The sequence below is a fragment of the Daphnia pulex genome, chromosome 9 (genome assembly GCF_021134715.1).
Source record: "Daphnia pulex isolate KAP4 chromosome 9, ASM2113471v1".
Taxonomy (NCBI): domain Eukaryota; kingdom Metazoa; phylum Arthropoda; class Branchiopoda; order Diplostraca; family Daphniidae; genus Daphnia; species Daphnia pulex.
The window spans coordinates 2,058,729-2,074,927 of NC_060025.1; the positions used below are offsets into that span (position 1 = coordinate 2,058,729).

Here is a 16,199-nt window from a genome sequence, read left to right on the forward strand (position 1 = left end):
TTTTATTAATCTTGGTTTACAAGAGGGTCCTGGGGGGTGTTATTGGGACTGGGTTTTCGTCGGTTTTTTGGACAACTGGCGGGTTTCGTGGTTTTTTTTTACAAAGATCTTGTCCGTTCTGGGTGGGTGTAGTCAAGGTTGTTGAGACGAATAATTGGATGTGAAAATCATCACGATCTGTTCAGCGGATCGTGAGCGCCGGCGATTAAACCGCTTTTTTCGTTTTTGCGGTTCGGATTGGGGGAAGGGGTCGATTTTTTTGGCAGGGGGTGCCCGGGTGGGTAGGAGACTGGGAAGGGGGTCGGTTTTTTAGGGTGGTGGGTGGGAGGGGGCTCTTTTTTGCGGGGGGCTGGTTTTTTGGAGGGGCGATAAGACGAGGAGGTGTTTTTTCTACTGGGGAGGGGCCACCCACCACCCCCTATAGTTGGTGTCGTACGTACGTACTGCCATCTGCTTTCCATTTGTTTTATTTCAATCGTCAAGCAGACGACAGTCACGACACACACACACACAAAAAAAGACAACATCAAGAGGGACCTGACGCCACACCGGCACCTCCTGGTTAATCTTGGTTTATCTTGGTGATTTTAAGTGGATTTATACCTGCGTGGGATTTTGTGATTTCCCACACCGAAAGCAAAAGAACTTGACCTCCTCTTTTCTGGTGACCTTTCTTAACTATGTAATCTGAGTAATCCCAGATCAAGGTCTGGCCAAGGTTTAATTGCATGGTGATTATCTAGACACGACGAACTACGCGTCTGAGAAATTAATGGGTACGTATATATATTTATGCTACTACAGCCTTCTTGCACCTTCAGTTTCATTTAAACGCTTACAGGTAACGGACATTTTATCTTCATACTGGCTATGTTGTTTCCAGATTAATAATTTTATTTTTCCTATTTTACAGTTCACCGAGAGATGGAGGACCGAAGAACCAACAGACAAATAAATAATCGCCGGTTTGACGTGGAAAGAATAATTAGACAACATGAAAACGACGACCGACAACGAAGAATAAATGATCAAATTGACCGATTTGAAATAAGGGCAAGGCATGTCCGTGAGTTGCTTATGCAACAAACACATTCCCGCTATCACATAATGCAAGTGAATCAACGTATTCATCTAAATTGCCCTACTTTGCCTCTGTTGCGCTACCGCAGTAATCCTAATAAGCCGGCCTATCAAGGAGGATAAATAACAATTTGATCAATAACACTCATCATTCTGCTTGCATGTGAAGGAAGTCCAAGATTGCATTCCTTTAGGATTCAAGCCAACAAAAGTAGATTCAGTGCAATTTAGTTGACAATTTCATATGTTTGAATTGCTTCCCGGAAATAAATTACTTGCACTATAACCGTCAATTCTTGTAGGCCTAACTAGCTTTCTACTGTTGTGATTTAGGAAATAGTGCCATGTTTATCTTAGGTCAGGTTTGTCTTAATCAGGTTTTTTTTTTAAATTTTGTTTTTAAAATTCTTAATACAGTTTTCTGTGTTATGAGTAATAAATTGTGACAAAGGTGAGTTTTTATTGACATCCTGCCAAGAGACTAAACAATGAGTCAATGAGCTATGTTAGCACCTTAAGAACGTAGAAATGAGAAAGATGTTCTATCCTGCAGTATTTTACATTTCCATCTGAATTATAATTTTAATATTTTTCGCCATGAAGAGCTATTTCACATTATCCCGCTCATGTTGAAGCTGGTTGAAGTAAGTTCCTCGCTTTGTGATCGTCATTTGTTCGTGAGCTCGTGATGACGTGATTGTAGATGCAGACGATATTAGAATCTTGCTCAAACAGTTGATGACCGACACGTGGACACTGTACTAACGTTGTGATTATTCTTCGTTATTTCAAATGATATTTGCGTATTTGGGATTCTAGACATAGTAACAAAAACATCTAGTTTGATTAACGATAGTTGCTTTTCCTAATCTCCAGTAGTCTTGGGAACAACGCTGTGGATTTGTTGGTAATTTTTGTAAATCCAACTCTGTACCCTCTTTGTATGCAGTTGGCAGCGTTTCTTTGCCTATGTTGGTGAGAGTGTGATGAAAACTGAATCTACTTCTCATTTGAGTCACTTCGCGAACCGCTGTTTAAACCAGATTAGCAATTTACCAATATTTATGAAAAGCATTTCATCACAATTTGTTTTCTCATCTGATCAGATGATCTGATGCTGACATTACATCGCAACTAATCCTGGCCAGATTGTCAATCACCCTAGATGCACTTGTCTGATGTCATCCGAATTTTAGATAACTATTTAGTGGAATTAAGTGATAATACAACTACAGGGACCATGTCAAGATGACTGGCTACTGGTTAGAGATTTAGTTGGTTCATTCTACTGCGCTTCCCAATTCAACCCACTGACTGAGATGGCAAATTTATCAACTCACCATGTGGTTTCCTCCACTGAAACATGGAATTCGAGTATTTATTTAAATATTCAGCCTTTGTCTAAGCCTTATTATAATTTTCATCTTCTTTATCCAGGATTGAAATTGAACTTCTCCACTCAGGAGTGTCAAATGAACTATAATTTTTCCAATAATCAAACCAAGCAACAAAATTCTCAAACAAAAGATGATTTTACTACTTCCGTTTTAAGCAGTGGGGAACTGTCTTCAAGTTCAACAGAAAGTCAAGTTAAGAAAAAAGAAATTCAAGAGAGGAGAAGAAAAAAGAAAGAAAAGAAACGGGTTAGAGAAGAGAGAAGAAGAAAAAAAGAAGAAAAAAGGAAAAAAGAAGAAAGAAGAAGAAGGAAGGTTTGCTACAAATGATCTTGATATTTTTAATCAAGTAAATTATTACACTCAAATTTTATATTCTAGGGCAACATTAAAAAACATGCAGAGAACTACATTAATCCACCTTCCCCGGCTTACAAACGAGTTAAACGTGCTTATGCATCTAAAAGATTTGCCAGAAACGCATATGATGACAGTAAATTCAAGGATATTGCTACCTGGGTAGCTCTCAAGGCCACACGAACAAAATTAATTGATGATACTTGGGTAGCCCCTTCTTCCCCTAACTCCCAGAACGGCGAAGTTACCAATGACTTGTACGAGGCCATATCTAGCGACGAAGATTCTCTTCTAGACTTTACACCGACCCCTTCTGAAGCCAATTTGACGCTTCCCTCCAATGACCAATCCGAGTCTGAAGTAGTGGCATCTGTGAAGAAACTGTCCAGAGAGGTACAGTCTAGTTTGGACAAACTAACAATGTTGCGCATGGATTTACAGAGCGTTTCTCCTCCCTTTATGTAGGAATTAGAAAAGGTCGCCATCAGACACATTGAAATGTGTGAGAAATATACGAAAACTGAGCTAGAACTGGACATGTGTAAAGGAAGGGAAGAAACCTTTCATAGTATGATTCTTGAATTAAACCAAGAGGTTATTATTAAAATCTATAGGTTTTGAATGTCAAAAACAGTATTGATTTATTTTTTTGCAGGTGATCAAACTAAAATCCATGATTCCGCCATCTAAGACGACTCGATCTATCGGTGTGCAAATGCAATTGGTAAGTAACTCGACGATGGGCAACTTAGAAATTTCCATCTACTATTGATAAAGATTTTTCTTGTTTTCAATAGCAATCCTCGTCTGGACAGCAAAACAGTTCTTCAATTCTCTATCCCTTCCTGACTCGAATAAAAATCGAACAAGTTGAAGGAAACAGCGACAAGGAGTCCATCGCATTGAACGAAATTTGTTCAAATAACCTTCATACCCACCCTTCATTTTTTGGTAGCAGTGTCCTGCGTACGCCAGTATCTTCAGTCAATGGCAACCAAATCCATTCGGTTGTTAAACAAGAAAAAAGTTAGAACATTAGTCGTAGCAAAAGTGTTTCAAGTGACAAGAAACGGGGAAATCGTTGGGAAAGAGATTCCCATCCTCCTGTCAATCAATTTCAGCCGTGATCATCAAATTAGCTCCAGTCCCAGCTGTATTCGTTGAAAGCTCATTCTAAGCTCAGTCTTTTTTATTTTAATACCTTTAGCCGGGCAAAGGTCGTTGGAAAAAGAAGGTCGTTAAAAAGTAAATTATTTCTCTAAGTATTACTCTAAGTATTTCTCTAAGTCTGTTGTTCATGGAATAAGGAGTCGGAAAAAGCCAGAAAAATAAATTTTCGTAATTAGTTGAGAAGCACTTTTAAAATCTTGGTAGGCCTAATATTTTTTATTTTAACAAAAAAAGGAAAGAAACAGGATAAGGAAACAGAAAAAAGTTTGTCCAAACCAGGTGTTATGTCTGATTCCCAATAGAAATTTCGGTTTGCAACTTTTTTTTTTTTTTTAATTTAGTAAACTCGGTAATACTACGTATTGCAACTAAGCTGATACCAAATCTTGGCCCGATTTTAAGTCTTCGCAAAAAAAAAATTAAATGTCCCATCATAATATTAAACTTAGCAGATTGTTTCGTATTGATTGCCAATAATGTGTCTAATCTTTTCTGTAAAAATTTTTCTGTTAATGGTTTTGGCTTATTACGTTGTCCTGTCCAGTAAGTTTTATAAGGAATAATACGAATACAATAACATATTCTAGATTTCGTTTGTGTCAAACGAACCTGATTTTTGAGATCCTCGTTAAATTCCCATTCAGTTTCGTATGTCAATAGAAAGTAAACCCAAGCCAAAATCACCCTTAATCGAAATTTTCCCTGAACGTTCCTGACCAAATCCAGACTTTTGCTATTTGATGATGCAGACCTTTTCACGAATTGAATTTTTTATTCATAAACTTCCGACGTGCCGGCTGTTTTACTCGGTAGGGTAGAATTTGATGTACGTCATGTTTGAGACGAAGATAATGTTGAGATTAATTATGTGTCGTCACTCTATGTACGCTAGAACTAGAAGATGATCGTTCGTCCTACTCTTCCTATTGTTGTCAGGCTTGTTTTAAGTATTTATTTAAATTTTAATGTGTTTATTAATTTCCTAATTGAAGACCAGAGAGTAGATCCCTTTGTTTAATTTTGGTGTCATTTATTTACGTAAAATCTTAAGATGTGGTTTTTATATGTGATTGCATTTTCATCATTTACCCCATTTTTTTTTGTAATTGGGTAAGCTTGTTTACCCTTTTAGAGTCCGTGAAATCTCTTACATAGCTTAACAAATTTAAGTAACTGCTTAATTCTACTTTACTCCGTTCATATGGCTCGTAGGCCTAGTGAACAGAAAGTTACCGACAACGAAAGTCCAGCCATCAACTGCATTCTTCCGACTCGCAATAATAAATGAGTAAACTTTTAGTTTTTTTACATGGAGTTTCGTATCAATTCAATTAGTTTTTCTCTATGTGCACTCTTCCGTTACTTTATAATGTCTTAAGTTAAATTTAGATATATTTTCAACATGTTCCAACTGATGCAGTGTTTATTAATTATTTTTCAATTACCAGTGTAGAGTTCAACCTGCAGACCAGTTTGCATGTCCTTCATTTTCGAAGGTTACGTAGATCATTACGTAAAACTGTCAATGCGGTGGTGTAGAGGGTGGGTGAGAACTGGACGCGTTGCATCATTTTCAAGCAGGTACAATAGCCGCAAGGCTCAGCCATTTGGTATTCATTTTGATTTTGGTTATTGTAGACCCATCCCCAGCAACGTCAACTTAAAGAAGGAAAGGCCAGTTTGCATTTTCTTCACGCTCGAAGGTCACGGAGATCATAACGTAAAACGTGTCATGCGACGGGGTAGAGGTTGGGTGAGAAAGGGACATGTTGCTTCATTATATGCTTCATAACCATTTGGTATTCATTTTGATATTGGTTTTTGTAGACCCATCCCCTGCAAAAGGAAAGGCCAGTTGGACGTTCGAAGGTCACGGAGATCATTACGTAAAACGTGCTATGCAGTGGTGTAGAGGTTGGGTGAGAACGACACGTGTTCATAACCATTTGGTATTCATTTTGATATTGGTTGTTGTAGATGTAGACCCATCCCCCAGCAACGTCAAAATGCAGAAGGAAAGGCCAGTTTGCATGTCTTTCATAATCGAAGGTCACGGAGAGTATTATTTAAAACGCGTCATGCAGTGGTGTAGAGGTTGGGTGAGAACGGGATGTGTTACATAACCATTTGGTATTCATTTTGATATTGGCTGTTGTAGACCCATCCCCAGAAACTTCATCCTGCAAAAGGAAAGGGCAGTCCGCCTTTCCTTCACATTCGAAGGTCACGGAAATCATTACATAAAACGTATCATACCAGTGGTGTAGAGGTTGGGTGAGAACGGGACGTGTTTCATCATTTTTAAGCAGCTGCAATAGCCGCAAGGCTTATGAGGTGAGGGTGATCAAAAAATCGTATAAAACGAGAGAGAAAAGGCGCAGGTAAATCAGTTGAGGGAGCATCTCCGACACGGCAACAACTGCAGAGCTCTGTCTGTCAGTTCGCATCTATGGGTAAATATTCTGTCTTTTACAAAGAGTGTGGTCTATCAATCCTTCTTTTGTTTATGTGTGCTTGTTATAATGTAATATTTATATTTAAATTTATAATTGTCTAGTAAACTGTGGCGTCGTGCTGCTGTTGGGTGTTTAATCATTAATGGCTGGGTCGACCACTGGTGTACCGATGTCTTCTTGGTATGGCGGATACCAAACCGCAACGCCACCGCCTTACTACCCAAAAGCAACTTACGCAACGACCAGTTCCTGCACCGAGGTCTTCAAGTACTACACCACTAAAGCACCGGAGTTTTATAGCACAACTTACGCTGCCCCGAGCCACTACACTGACGCCATGAAGTTTTACTGTGCCCCGAGTTACTACACCACCAAGGCGACGTAGCAGGATTACGCATGCTGCCTCATCCTACTACACCGAAGCTCCTAAGTATTACTCTGTTCTCATCTACTTATTGCACCGATTTTCCTAATTACTACTCTGTTCCCAGCTGCTACACCGAGACTCCCGCTGATTACTACACCGAAGCGGCAAAGTACTACTCTGCCCCGATCTACACAACCACAACTGAGGCGGCCAAGTATTACGCTGCCCCGACTCACTGCACAGAAGCTGCTCTTTCGTACTACGTTGAACAGAAATACTACACCGATGCTCCAGTTCACTACACCACGGCCTACGCTACACCACGGCCTACGCTACACCACGGCCTACGCTACACCGCAGCCTCCAAGTACTACACTGAAGACGCCGCCTACAACAACGTATGCTGCCTAGTTTACTACACCGAGGCTCCTAAGTACTAGATCACTAAGGCGTCGGAATTCTACACGTCTATGCATGCTGCCCCTGCCTACTCCACCGAGGCCCCGCATTACTACAACACTGAAGCGCTCAAGTACTACACTACAACCTGCGCTGCCCCGAGCTACTACACCTACGTCCCGGAGTATTACTGTGCGTATAAGGAGTCGTAAGAAAAAAGAGTGCCCGAACTGCAGTGCCCTATCTGTCACCAACTGCATTCCTCATCGTGTAACCGATTCGCAATTATGGGTAAATATTCTTTTTCTATTTGTTAAAATGCCTGTTAATATTTAATAACTATGGCGTCGTGCTCCTGTTGGCTGTTGTATCGTTGATGGCTGGGTTGACTGCTGGTGTAGCGATGTCTCCTTGGTATGGCGGAAACTGAACCGCAACGACGCCGCCTTCCTACACAACTAACGCAACAACCAGTTCCTGCGCCGATGTCTTCAAGTACTACACCACCAAAGCACCGGAGTTTTATAGCACAACTTACGCTGCCCCGAGCCACTACACTGATGCCCTGAAGTATTACTCTCCCTGAGTTACTACTCCATCTAGGCGACGGAGTTCTACATGACTACGCATGCTGCCACATTCTACTACACCGAGACTTCTAAGTATTACTCTGTTCTCAGCTACTTATTGCAACGATTTTCCTAAATGCTACTCTGTTCCCAGCTGCTACACCGAGGCTCCCGCTGATTTCTCCACCAAGACGGTCGAATACTACACCGAAGCGGCAAAGTACTTCTCTGCCCCGATCTACACAACCACAACTGAGGCGGCCAGGTATTACGCAGTCCCGACTGGCTACACACAGGCCGCTCTTTCGTGCTACGTTGAACAGAAATACTACACTGATGCTCCAGTCTACTACACCACGACCCACGCTACACCTAGCTTCAACACCGCAGCCTCCAAGTACTACACCGAAGAAGCCGCCTATTACACAACTACGTACGCTGCCTAGTTTACTACATCGACGAATTTAAGTATTGCCCTGCTCCAAACTACCAAACTTAGGTTCATATGTATTGCAATTTTTATGACTATCACCACTGCTCCGACCTACCTAAGTTCTGAAGTATTTCTCTGTATTTGTGAAAGATTGCTGAAATACAAGATTGATTTTTAAATTACAAGTGCATGTTTCTATTTTCTCCTTAAATACCTTCTCCTGCTGACAATTGCAAACTTGAAACTTGAACTTTGTAAACTTAATTGTTCTTGCCAAATACACTGATAAAAATTCAAACTCTTTTACATTTCAATAATATTTAAACTCTTCCCTTTTTATAAACTCGAAGATTGAAAGTCCAACAACCAAATTCTATTAAAAATTCAAAGTCCACACACCTATTTTTCTGCTAAGTCCAGACTTGTTTTTGAAAAAAAATTTAAAAAAATTCCCCTTACGAGATTTTCAAAAATTTATCGCGAAAAAGATTGATACGAATATTTTATTGCATACAAAATTTATTTTTATAACATTTTACATACATCATATACATTTTTCCTGTGGCCCCCAGGAGGGGGGGCCTGTCGCTTTCTCTACCGCGATAATAACATGTTGCAAGTTATATGCAAATTATTATTTGTTTGGCGCAGAAAGCTTGTTTTATCTAGCAGTTCTCGACTGTTTCAAACCTGACATTGATCAGGTTGCCTCAGTCGTATACTGCATGATTGAATGAACTCAAAAGACAACAGATCAAAATTTTAAAGCAGCATCACGAAATATAACTGGCAGAGCAATTTCATATGGCATGGATGAAAACACAAACACAAAAATTTTTAAATCAGGAACCCAGTTGCAACAGCTCAGCTACAACAGCACAGCAACTCCTGGATTACACTGCAACTGCATACAAAGGCTCAATCTGTCTTCGTCACACTTTCACCATTTGGCTGCAACAAGGTAACCACCAGCGTTAAAGAAGTGTTTGTTATACCTGTTCAAGAAAACAAAATTAGTTTCGAGAAACACAACTGTGTACATATGCATACTCATTATAACAAAAGAAAACAAAGAGTAACAGAAAACTATGCAGACTAACAGAATAACTTTGATATCTGATTCAAACTTTCTATAGAAGCAGAGCAAATCGGTCTACTCTCTAGTCATGTTAACCAAATCTGTAGTACTTTAGCAAGACATTTGATCAAAATAATTACTTTTTTCTGTTGCATGAGATGAGACGTACGCCTAAGAAGAGGCAGCGAGACACACGAGGCACGCCATTTCGGAAATGTACAGGCACTTCCAAGTCTGAGTTGAATGATTTGGCAAATTAGTTTCAACGTGCTAAATCACCTGTAAATTTTCAAATCAACATTTTACATTCAGTAACAATAGAAAATTAACAATAAATACCTTTTAATTTTCATCGTGAGGAGCGTGACAGCCAACAACCTACTTCAACTGCGTCTTGGAACAAAATGGCCGCTAAACGTCCCTGAAGACACTCGCGCTACCTGGTGGATTCATCCACTTATTTAGGGTATTGTTCCTAATTCGGGACACTTTTTGGCTATTGCCGTTTCGCATGCTTTAGTATAGGCCGAACACCTTCCTAAGTCGGGACACCGATAAAAAGTATGGGACAAAGAAACCAAATGCGGGACAGTCGCCAGCGCCATCTACCGTTGGTTGTGTAGCAACAACCACTTTTTGACAGTAATGAAAACAGAAATCAAAACACACGATTGGTCTTACGGATAGCATGTTGACCTATCAATCTCACGTACAACAGGTTAGGGTTCGACTCCCTTCACATCTAAAAGTGTCTTTATATGAATAAACGTTAATCAACATATTTGACTGTCAGCATCCCTCTTATTCCGAATTGCACGACTATTGTCAACGGTATTACACAAGAGATCATTTTCGACAGTGTTTCATGGCACGTTGGATTGAGTGACGGATAACGAAACCGTTACTGTTTTTTGTTCATGTTTCAAATCCCAGGAAAGGCATTTTTTAAAATATTTCGAATATCGCCTCAGGGCTGTCCCGAATTTATAGCACAGTAAGGATACCCGTAAAATTAATTCTGCGTGTTCTATCCTACGATTTGCATCATACATTGAAGAGATCGCCCTATTTTTGTATGTTCCCATGACTCAGTGGATAAGTGGCTGCCTGAGAATTGGATTATCTTTCTTGGTCGTTGGTTCGAATCTCGGGTAAGACATTTTTTAAAATATTTCGAATATCGCCTCAGGGCTGTCCCGAATTTCTAGCACAGTAAGGATACCCGTAAAATAAATTTGACGGTCATTTCCCTTTGGTTTTCATCACCTGTTGAAGAGTTCATCACATATTGTCGTATTCCGATGGCACAGTGGGTTCAGTCGTTGGCTGGGAACCACGTTATACTTTTGATTATTGGTTCAAATCCCAGGAAAGGTATTTTTAAAATTATTTCGAAAAACGCCTTAGGGCTGTCCCGAATTTATAGCACAGTAAGGATACCCGTAAAATAAATTTGACGGTCATTTCCCTTTGGTTTTCATCATCTGTTGAAGAGTTCATCACATATTGTCGTATTCCGATGGCACAGTGGGTTCAGTCGTTGGCTGGGAACCACGTTATACTTTTGATTATTGGTTCAAATCCCAGGAAAGGTATTTTTAAAATTATTTCGAAAAACGCCTTAGGGCTGTCCCGAATTTATAGCACAGTAAGGATACCCGTAAAATTAATTCGACGGCCACTTCTCATTGGTTTTTATCTTACATAAAAGAGTTCGAACAATATCGATATGTTGTATTGACACAGTGGTTTAGTGCCTGTCTCTTACAAAATTTTTGGTTTGGTTCTGTGTTCGAATCTTACTTTGGTTATTTTTAAAAAATATTTCAATCTGAAGTCTATCGAAATTATCTTTTGAATTTGAACACGGGGCTGAAAACGACATTCAATGAAAATGTCATCTATGTCAGCAATTAACCCGTTGAGCCATGAGAACAACGAAAGTCTTCTACATCGGGGAGATTATGTTGCCTGTCGAATTATTTTTACATACGGGTACACTACTGGCTATGGCTATGGCTTTTAGCTAACCCCTGTGTTATAAATTCGGGACACCCCTTGGGCGATATTCGAAATATCTCAAAAAATGCCTTACCCGAGATTCGAACCAACGACCAAGAAAGATAATCCGATTCCCAGGCAGCCACTTTAACCACTGAGCCATGGGAACATACAAAAATAGGGCGATCTCTTCAATGTATGATGCAAATCGTAGGATAGAACACGCAGAATTAATTTTACGGGTATCCTTACTGTGCTATAAATTCGGGACAGCCCTGAGGCGATTTCCGAAATAATATCAAAAATGCCTTGGATTTGAACCCACGACTGAGAGTTTATAAATGCGATTCTTAGTAGAGTCACTCAACCCACTGTGCCACAAGAATTTTTTGGAAAGTGTCTTAACAAAATTATATAGAATTAACAATTAGGGGCAAGACTCTTATACAAAATCATAAAAGACGTAATGAAAAAAACTTTCATCATCAATATTCGACCTCACAATAAGTGTCGTCCAGGACGGAACTTAGAAGTTAGATAGTAAAACCCTGATTTTGACAGTTCAACTAGTGCCATCTTGCGTACATTATACTGTCCCGATTTTGTGTACTTGGGTGTCCCGATTTTGTGTTATGGGATTTATCGCCAGCAAGCTTCAAGTTCGATTTGATGGAAATTTCTTTATTTTTCTTGCATTTCTATGCATTGAATCTAAAGATTCTGTCGAGCTCTTTATTTTAAGACTAAATTCAGCTCAAAATAACCCCTAAATATCTTAAGATTGCAAGATTGCAAACGTCCCAAATCTAGCTTTTTTCTAAGTCCTTTTTCCCAATATATTTTTTGTCATATCTTTAAAATTTGTACAGCTACATTGACATAGTTGTATATAAACGTAGATCCGTTCATTTTCTTTAATTTCAGCAACTTTTCTTATCGAAACTCGGGTTAGTTTTTGTTTTAAACTGAAAAATGTTATTTCGTCCCAAATAAGAAATTTTCGGGCCTGTCCCGAATTAGGTACTTTACCCTAGTTAGCAGTTAGTCATGTTGAATCTAAAGGAAATATGTCAATAAATATTCCAATATTCATCCATTAAAGTTAATGGTTACCTACTGCTCGTGTTTAACATTCAGAAAAATACTTATGAATGATGAATGAATGATATCCACCAGGTAGCGCGACTGCGCGAGTGTCTTCAGGGACGTTTAGCGGCCATTTTGTTCCAAGACGCAGTTGAAGTAGGTTGTTGGCTGTCACGCTCCTCACGATGAAAATTAAAAGGTATTTATTGTTAATTTTCTATTGTTACTGAATGTAAAATGTTGATTTGAAAATTTACAGGTGATTTAGCACGTTGAAACTAATTTGCCAAATCATTCAACTCAGACTTGGAAGTGCCTGTACATTTCCGAAATGGCGTGCCTCGTGTGTCTCGCTGCCTCTTCTTAGGCGTACGTCTCATCTCATGCAACAGAAAAAAGTAATTATTTTGATCAAATGTCTTGCTAAAGTACTACAGATTTGGTTAACATGACTAGAGAGTAGACCGATTTGCTCTGCTTCTATAGAAAGTTTGAATCAGATATCAAAGTTATTCTGTTAGTCTGCATAGTTTTCTGTTACTCTTTGTTTTCTTTTGTTATAATGAGTATGCATATGTACACAGTTGTGTTTCTCGAAACTAATTTTGTTTTCTTGAACAGGTATAACAAACACTTCTTTAACGCTGGTGGTTACCTTGTTGCAGCCAAATGGTGAAAGTGTGACGAAGACAGATTGAGCCTTTGTATGCAGTTGCAGTGTAATCCAGGAGTTGCTGTGCTGTTGTAGCTGAGCTGTTGCAACTGGGTTCCTGATTTAAAAATTTTTGTGTTTGTGTTTTCATCCATGCCATATGAAATTGCTCTGCCAGTTATATTTCGTGATGCTGCTTTAAAATTTTGATCTGTTGTCTTTTGAGTTCATTCAATCATGCAGTATACGACTGAGGCAACCTGATCAATGTCAGGTTTGAAACAGTCGAGAACTGCTAGATAAAACAAGCTTTCTGCGCCAAACAAATAATAATTTGCATATAACTTGCAACATGTTATTATCGCGGTAGAGAAAGCGACAGGCCCCCCCTCCTGGGGGCCACAGGAAAAATGTATATGATGTATGTAAAATGTTATAAAAATAAATTTTGTATGCAATAAAATATTCGTATCAATCTTTTTCGCGATAAATTTTTGAAAATCTCGTAAGGGGAATTTTTTTAAATTTTTTTTCAAAAACAAGTCTGGACTTAGCAGAAAAATAGGTGTGTGGACTTTGAATTTTTAATAGAATTTGGTTGTTGGACTTTCAATCTTCGAGTTTATAAAAAGGGAAGAGTTTAAATATTATTGAAATGTAAAAGAGTTTGAATTTTTATCAGTGTATTTGGCAAGAACAATTAAGTTTACAAAGTTCAAGTTTCAAGTTTGCAATTGTCAGCAGGAGAAGGTATTTAAGGAGAAAATAGAAACATGCACTTGTAATTTAAAAATCAATCTTGTATTTCAGCAATCTTTCACAAATACAGAGAAATACTTCAGAACTTAGGTAGGTCGGAGCAGTGGTGATAGTCATAAAAATTGCAATACATATGAACCTAAGTTTGGTAGTTTGGAGCAGGGCAATACTTAAATTCGTCGATGTAGTAAACTAGGCAGCGTACGTAGTTGTGTAATAGGCGGCTTCTTCGGTGTAGTACTTGGAGGCTGCGGTGTTGAAGCTAGGTGTAGCGTGGGTCGTGGTGTAGTAGACTGGAGCATCAGTGTAGTATTTCTGTTCAACGTAGCACGAAAGAGCGGCCTGTGTGTAGCCAGTCGGGACTGCGTAATACCTGGCCGCCTCAGTTGTGGTTGTGTAGATCGGGGCAGAGAAGTACTTTGCCGCTTCGGTGTAGTATTCGACCGTCTTGGTGGAGAAATCAGCGGGAGCCTCGGTGTAGCAGCTGGGAACAGAGTAGCATTTAGGAAAATCGTTGCAATAAGTAGCTGAGAACAGAGTAATACTTAGAAGTCTCGGTGTAGTAGAATGTGGCAGCATGCGTAGTCATGTAGAACTCCGTCGCCTAGATGGAGTAGTAACTCAGGGAGAGTAATACTTCAGGGCATCAGTGTAGTGGCTCGGGGCAGCGTAAGTTGTGCTATAAAACTCCGGTGCTTTGGTGGTGTAGTACTTGAAGACATCGGCGCAGGAACTGGTTGTTGCGTTAGTTGTGTAGGAAGGCGGCGTCGTTGCGGTTCAGTTTCCGCCATACCAAGGAGACATCGCTACACCAGCAGTCAACCCAGCCATCAACGATACAACAGCCAACAGGAGCACGACGCCATAGTTATTAAATATTAACAGGCATATTAACAAATAGAAAAAGAATATTTACCCATAATTGCGAATCGGTTACACGATGAGGAATGCAGTTGGTGACAGATAGGGCACTGCAGTTCGGGCACTCTTTTTTCTTACGACTCCTTATACGCACAGTAATACTCCGGGACGTAGGTGTAGTAGCTCGGGGCAGCGCAGGTTGTAGTGTAGTACTTGAGCGCTTCAGTGTTGTAGTAATGCGGGGCCTCGGTGGAGTAGGCAGGGGCAGCATGCATAGACGTGTAGAATTCCGACGCCTTAGTGATCTAGTACTTAGGAGCCTCGGTGTAGTAAACTAGGCAGCATACGTTGTTGTAGGCGGCGTCTTCAGTGTAGTACTTGGAGGCTGCGGTGTAGCGTAGGCCGTGGTGTAGCGTAGGCCGTGGTGTAGCGTAGGCCGTGGTGTAGTGAACTGGAGCATCGGTGTAGTATTTCTGTTCAACGTAGTACGAAAGAGCAGCTTCTGTGCAGTGAGTCGGGGCAGCGTAATACTTGGCCGCCTCAGTTGTGGTTGTGTAGATCGGGGCAGAGTAGTACTTTGCCGCTTCGGTGTAGTAATCAGCGGGAGTCTCGGTGTAGCAGCTGGGAACAGAGTAGTAATTAGGAAAATCGGTGCAATAAGTAGATGAGAACAGAGTAATACTTAGGAGCTTCGGTGTAGTAGGATGAGGCAGCATGCGTAATCCTGCTACGTCGCCTTGGTGGTGTAGTAACTCGGGGCACAGTAAAACTTCATGGCGTCAGTGTAGTGGCTCGGGGCAGCGTAAGTTGTGCTATAAAACTCCGGTGCTTTAGTGGTGTAGTACTTGAAGACCTCGGTGCAGGAACTGGTCGTTGCGTAAGTTGCTTTTGGGTAGTAAGGCGGTGGCGTTGCGGTTTGGTATCCGCCATACCAAGAAGACATCGGTACACCAGTGGTCGACCCAGCCATTAATGATTAAACACCCAACAGCAGCACGACGCCACAGTTTACTAGACAATTATAAATTTAAATATAAATATTACATTATAACAAGCACACATAAACAAAAGAAGGATTGATAGACCACACTCTTTGTAAAAGACAGAATATTTACCCATAGATGCGAACTGACAGACAGAGCTCTGCAGTTGTTGCCGTGTCGGAGATGCTCCCTCAACTGATTTACCTGCGCCTTTTCTCTCTCGTTTTATACGATTTTTTGATCACCCTCACCTCATAAGCCTTGCGGCTATTGCAGCTGCTTAAAAATGATGAAACACGTCCCGTTCTCACCCAACCTCTACACCACTGGTATGATACGTTTTATGTAATGATTTCCGTGACCTTCGAATGTGAAGGAAAGGCGGACTGCCCTTTCCTTTTGCAGGATGAAGTTTCTGGGGATGGGTCTACAACAGCCAATATCAAAATGAATACCAAATGGTTATGTAACACATCCCGTTCTCACCCAACCTCTACACCACTGCATGACGCGTTTTAAATAATACTCTCCGTGACCTTCGATTATGAAAGACA

The 16,199-nt window shown here is 40.2% G+C and overlaps 1 protein-coding gene and 3 long non-coding RNA genes across 5 annotated transcripts; 3 read left to right on the forward strand and 1 right to left on the reverse strand.

Annotated features, from left to right (window-relative positions):
* Positions 1 to 482: 482 nt before the first annotated feature.
* On the forward strand, positions 483 to 1,373 carry LOC124201611. The gene is made up of 2 exons (XR_006877608.1): positions 483 to 776; positions 914 to 1,373. It is a non-coding gene; the product is annotated as an uncharacterized LOC124201611 (long non-coding RNA).
* Positions 1,374 to 1,625: 252 nt separating this feature from the next.
* Positions 1,626 to 4,589, forward strand: LOC124202403 (leucine-rich repeat and IQ domain-containing protein 1-like). 2 transcript variants are annotated; one of them, XM_046598749.1, is made up of 7 exons: positions 1,626 to 1,724; positions 2,316 to 2,454; positions 2,518 to 2,789; positions 2,856 to 3,224; positions 3,297 to 3,425; positions 3,487 to 3,555; positions 3,629 to 4,589. In XM_046598749.1, exons 1-7 carry the CDS (start codon positions 1,707 to 1,709, stop codon positions 3,860 to 3,862), a joined length of 1,230 nt encoding a protein of 409 aa, XP_046454705.1. In that variant the 5' UTR covers positions 1,626 to 1,706; the 3' UTR covers positions 3,863 to 4,589. The 2 variants fall into 2 exon arrangements, with proteins under 2 accessions (XP_046454705.1, XP_046454706.1); XM_046598750.1 differs by lacking the exon at positions 1,626 to 1,724 and adding an exon at positions 1,792 to 1,987.
* A 2,857-nt stretch (positions 4,590 to 7,446) lies between these two features.
* Positions 7,447 to 8,004, forward strand: LOC124201629. The gene is made up of 3 exons (XR_006877624.1): positions 7,447 to 7,514; positions 7,625 to 7,885; positions 7,947 to 8,004. It is a non-coding gene; the product is annotated as an uncharacterized LOC124201629 (long non-coding RNA).
* A 6,223-nt stretch (positions 8,005 to 14,227) lies between these two features.
* LOC124201628 lies at positions 14,228 to 14,785 on the reverse strand. Its single transcript, XR_006877623.1, has 3 exons — positions 14,718 to 14,785; positions 14,347 to 14,607; positions 14,228 to 14,285 (listed from the first exon to the last, which is right to left on the reverse strand). It is a non-coding gene; the product is annotated as an uncharacterized LOC124201628 (long non-coding RNA).
* Positions 14,786 to 16,199: the final 1,414 nt, after the last annotated feature.

What these genes read in the sequence shown, in the direction of transcription:
- LOC124202403 (XM_046598749.1), top strand. An exon ending in TTCTTGAATTAAACCAAGAG is followed by an intron (nt 3,426 to 3,486) that starts GTTATTATTAAA and finishes ATTTTTTTGCAG; the next exon opens with GTGATCAAACTAAAATCCAT. An exon ending in TCGGTGTGCAAATGCAATTG is followed by an intron (nt 3,556 to 3,628) that starts GTAAGTAACTCG and finishes TGTTTTCAATAG; the next exon opens with CAATCCTCGTCTGGACAGCA.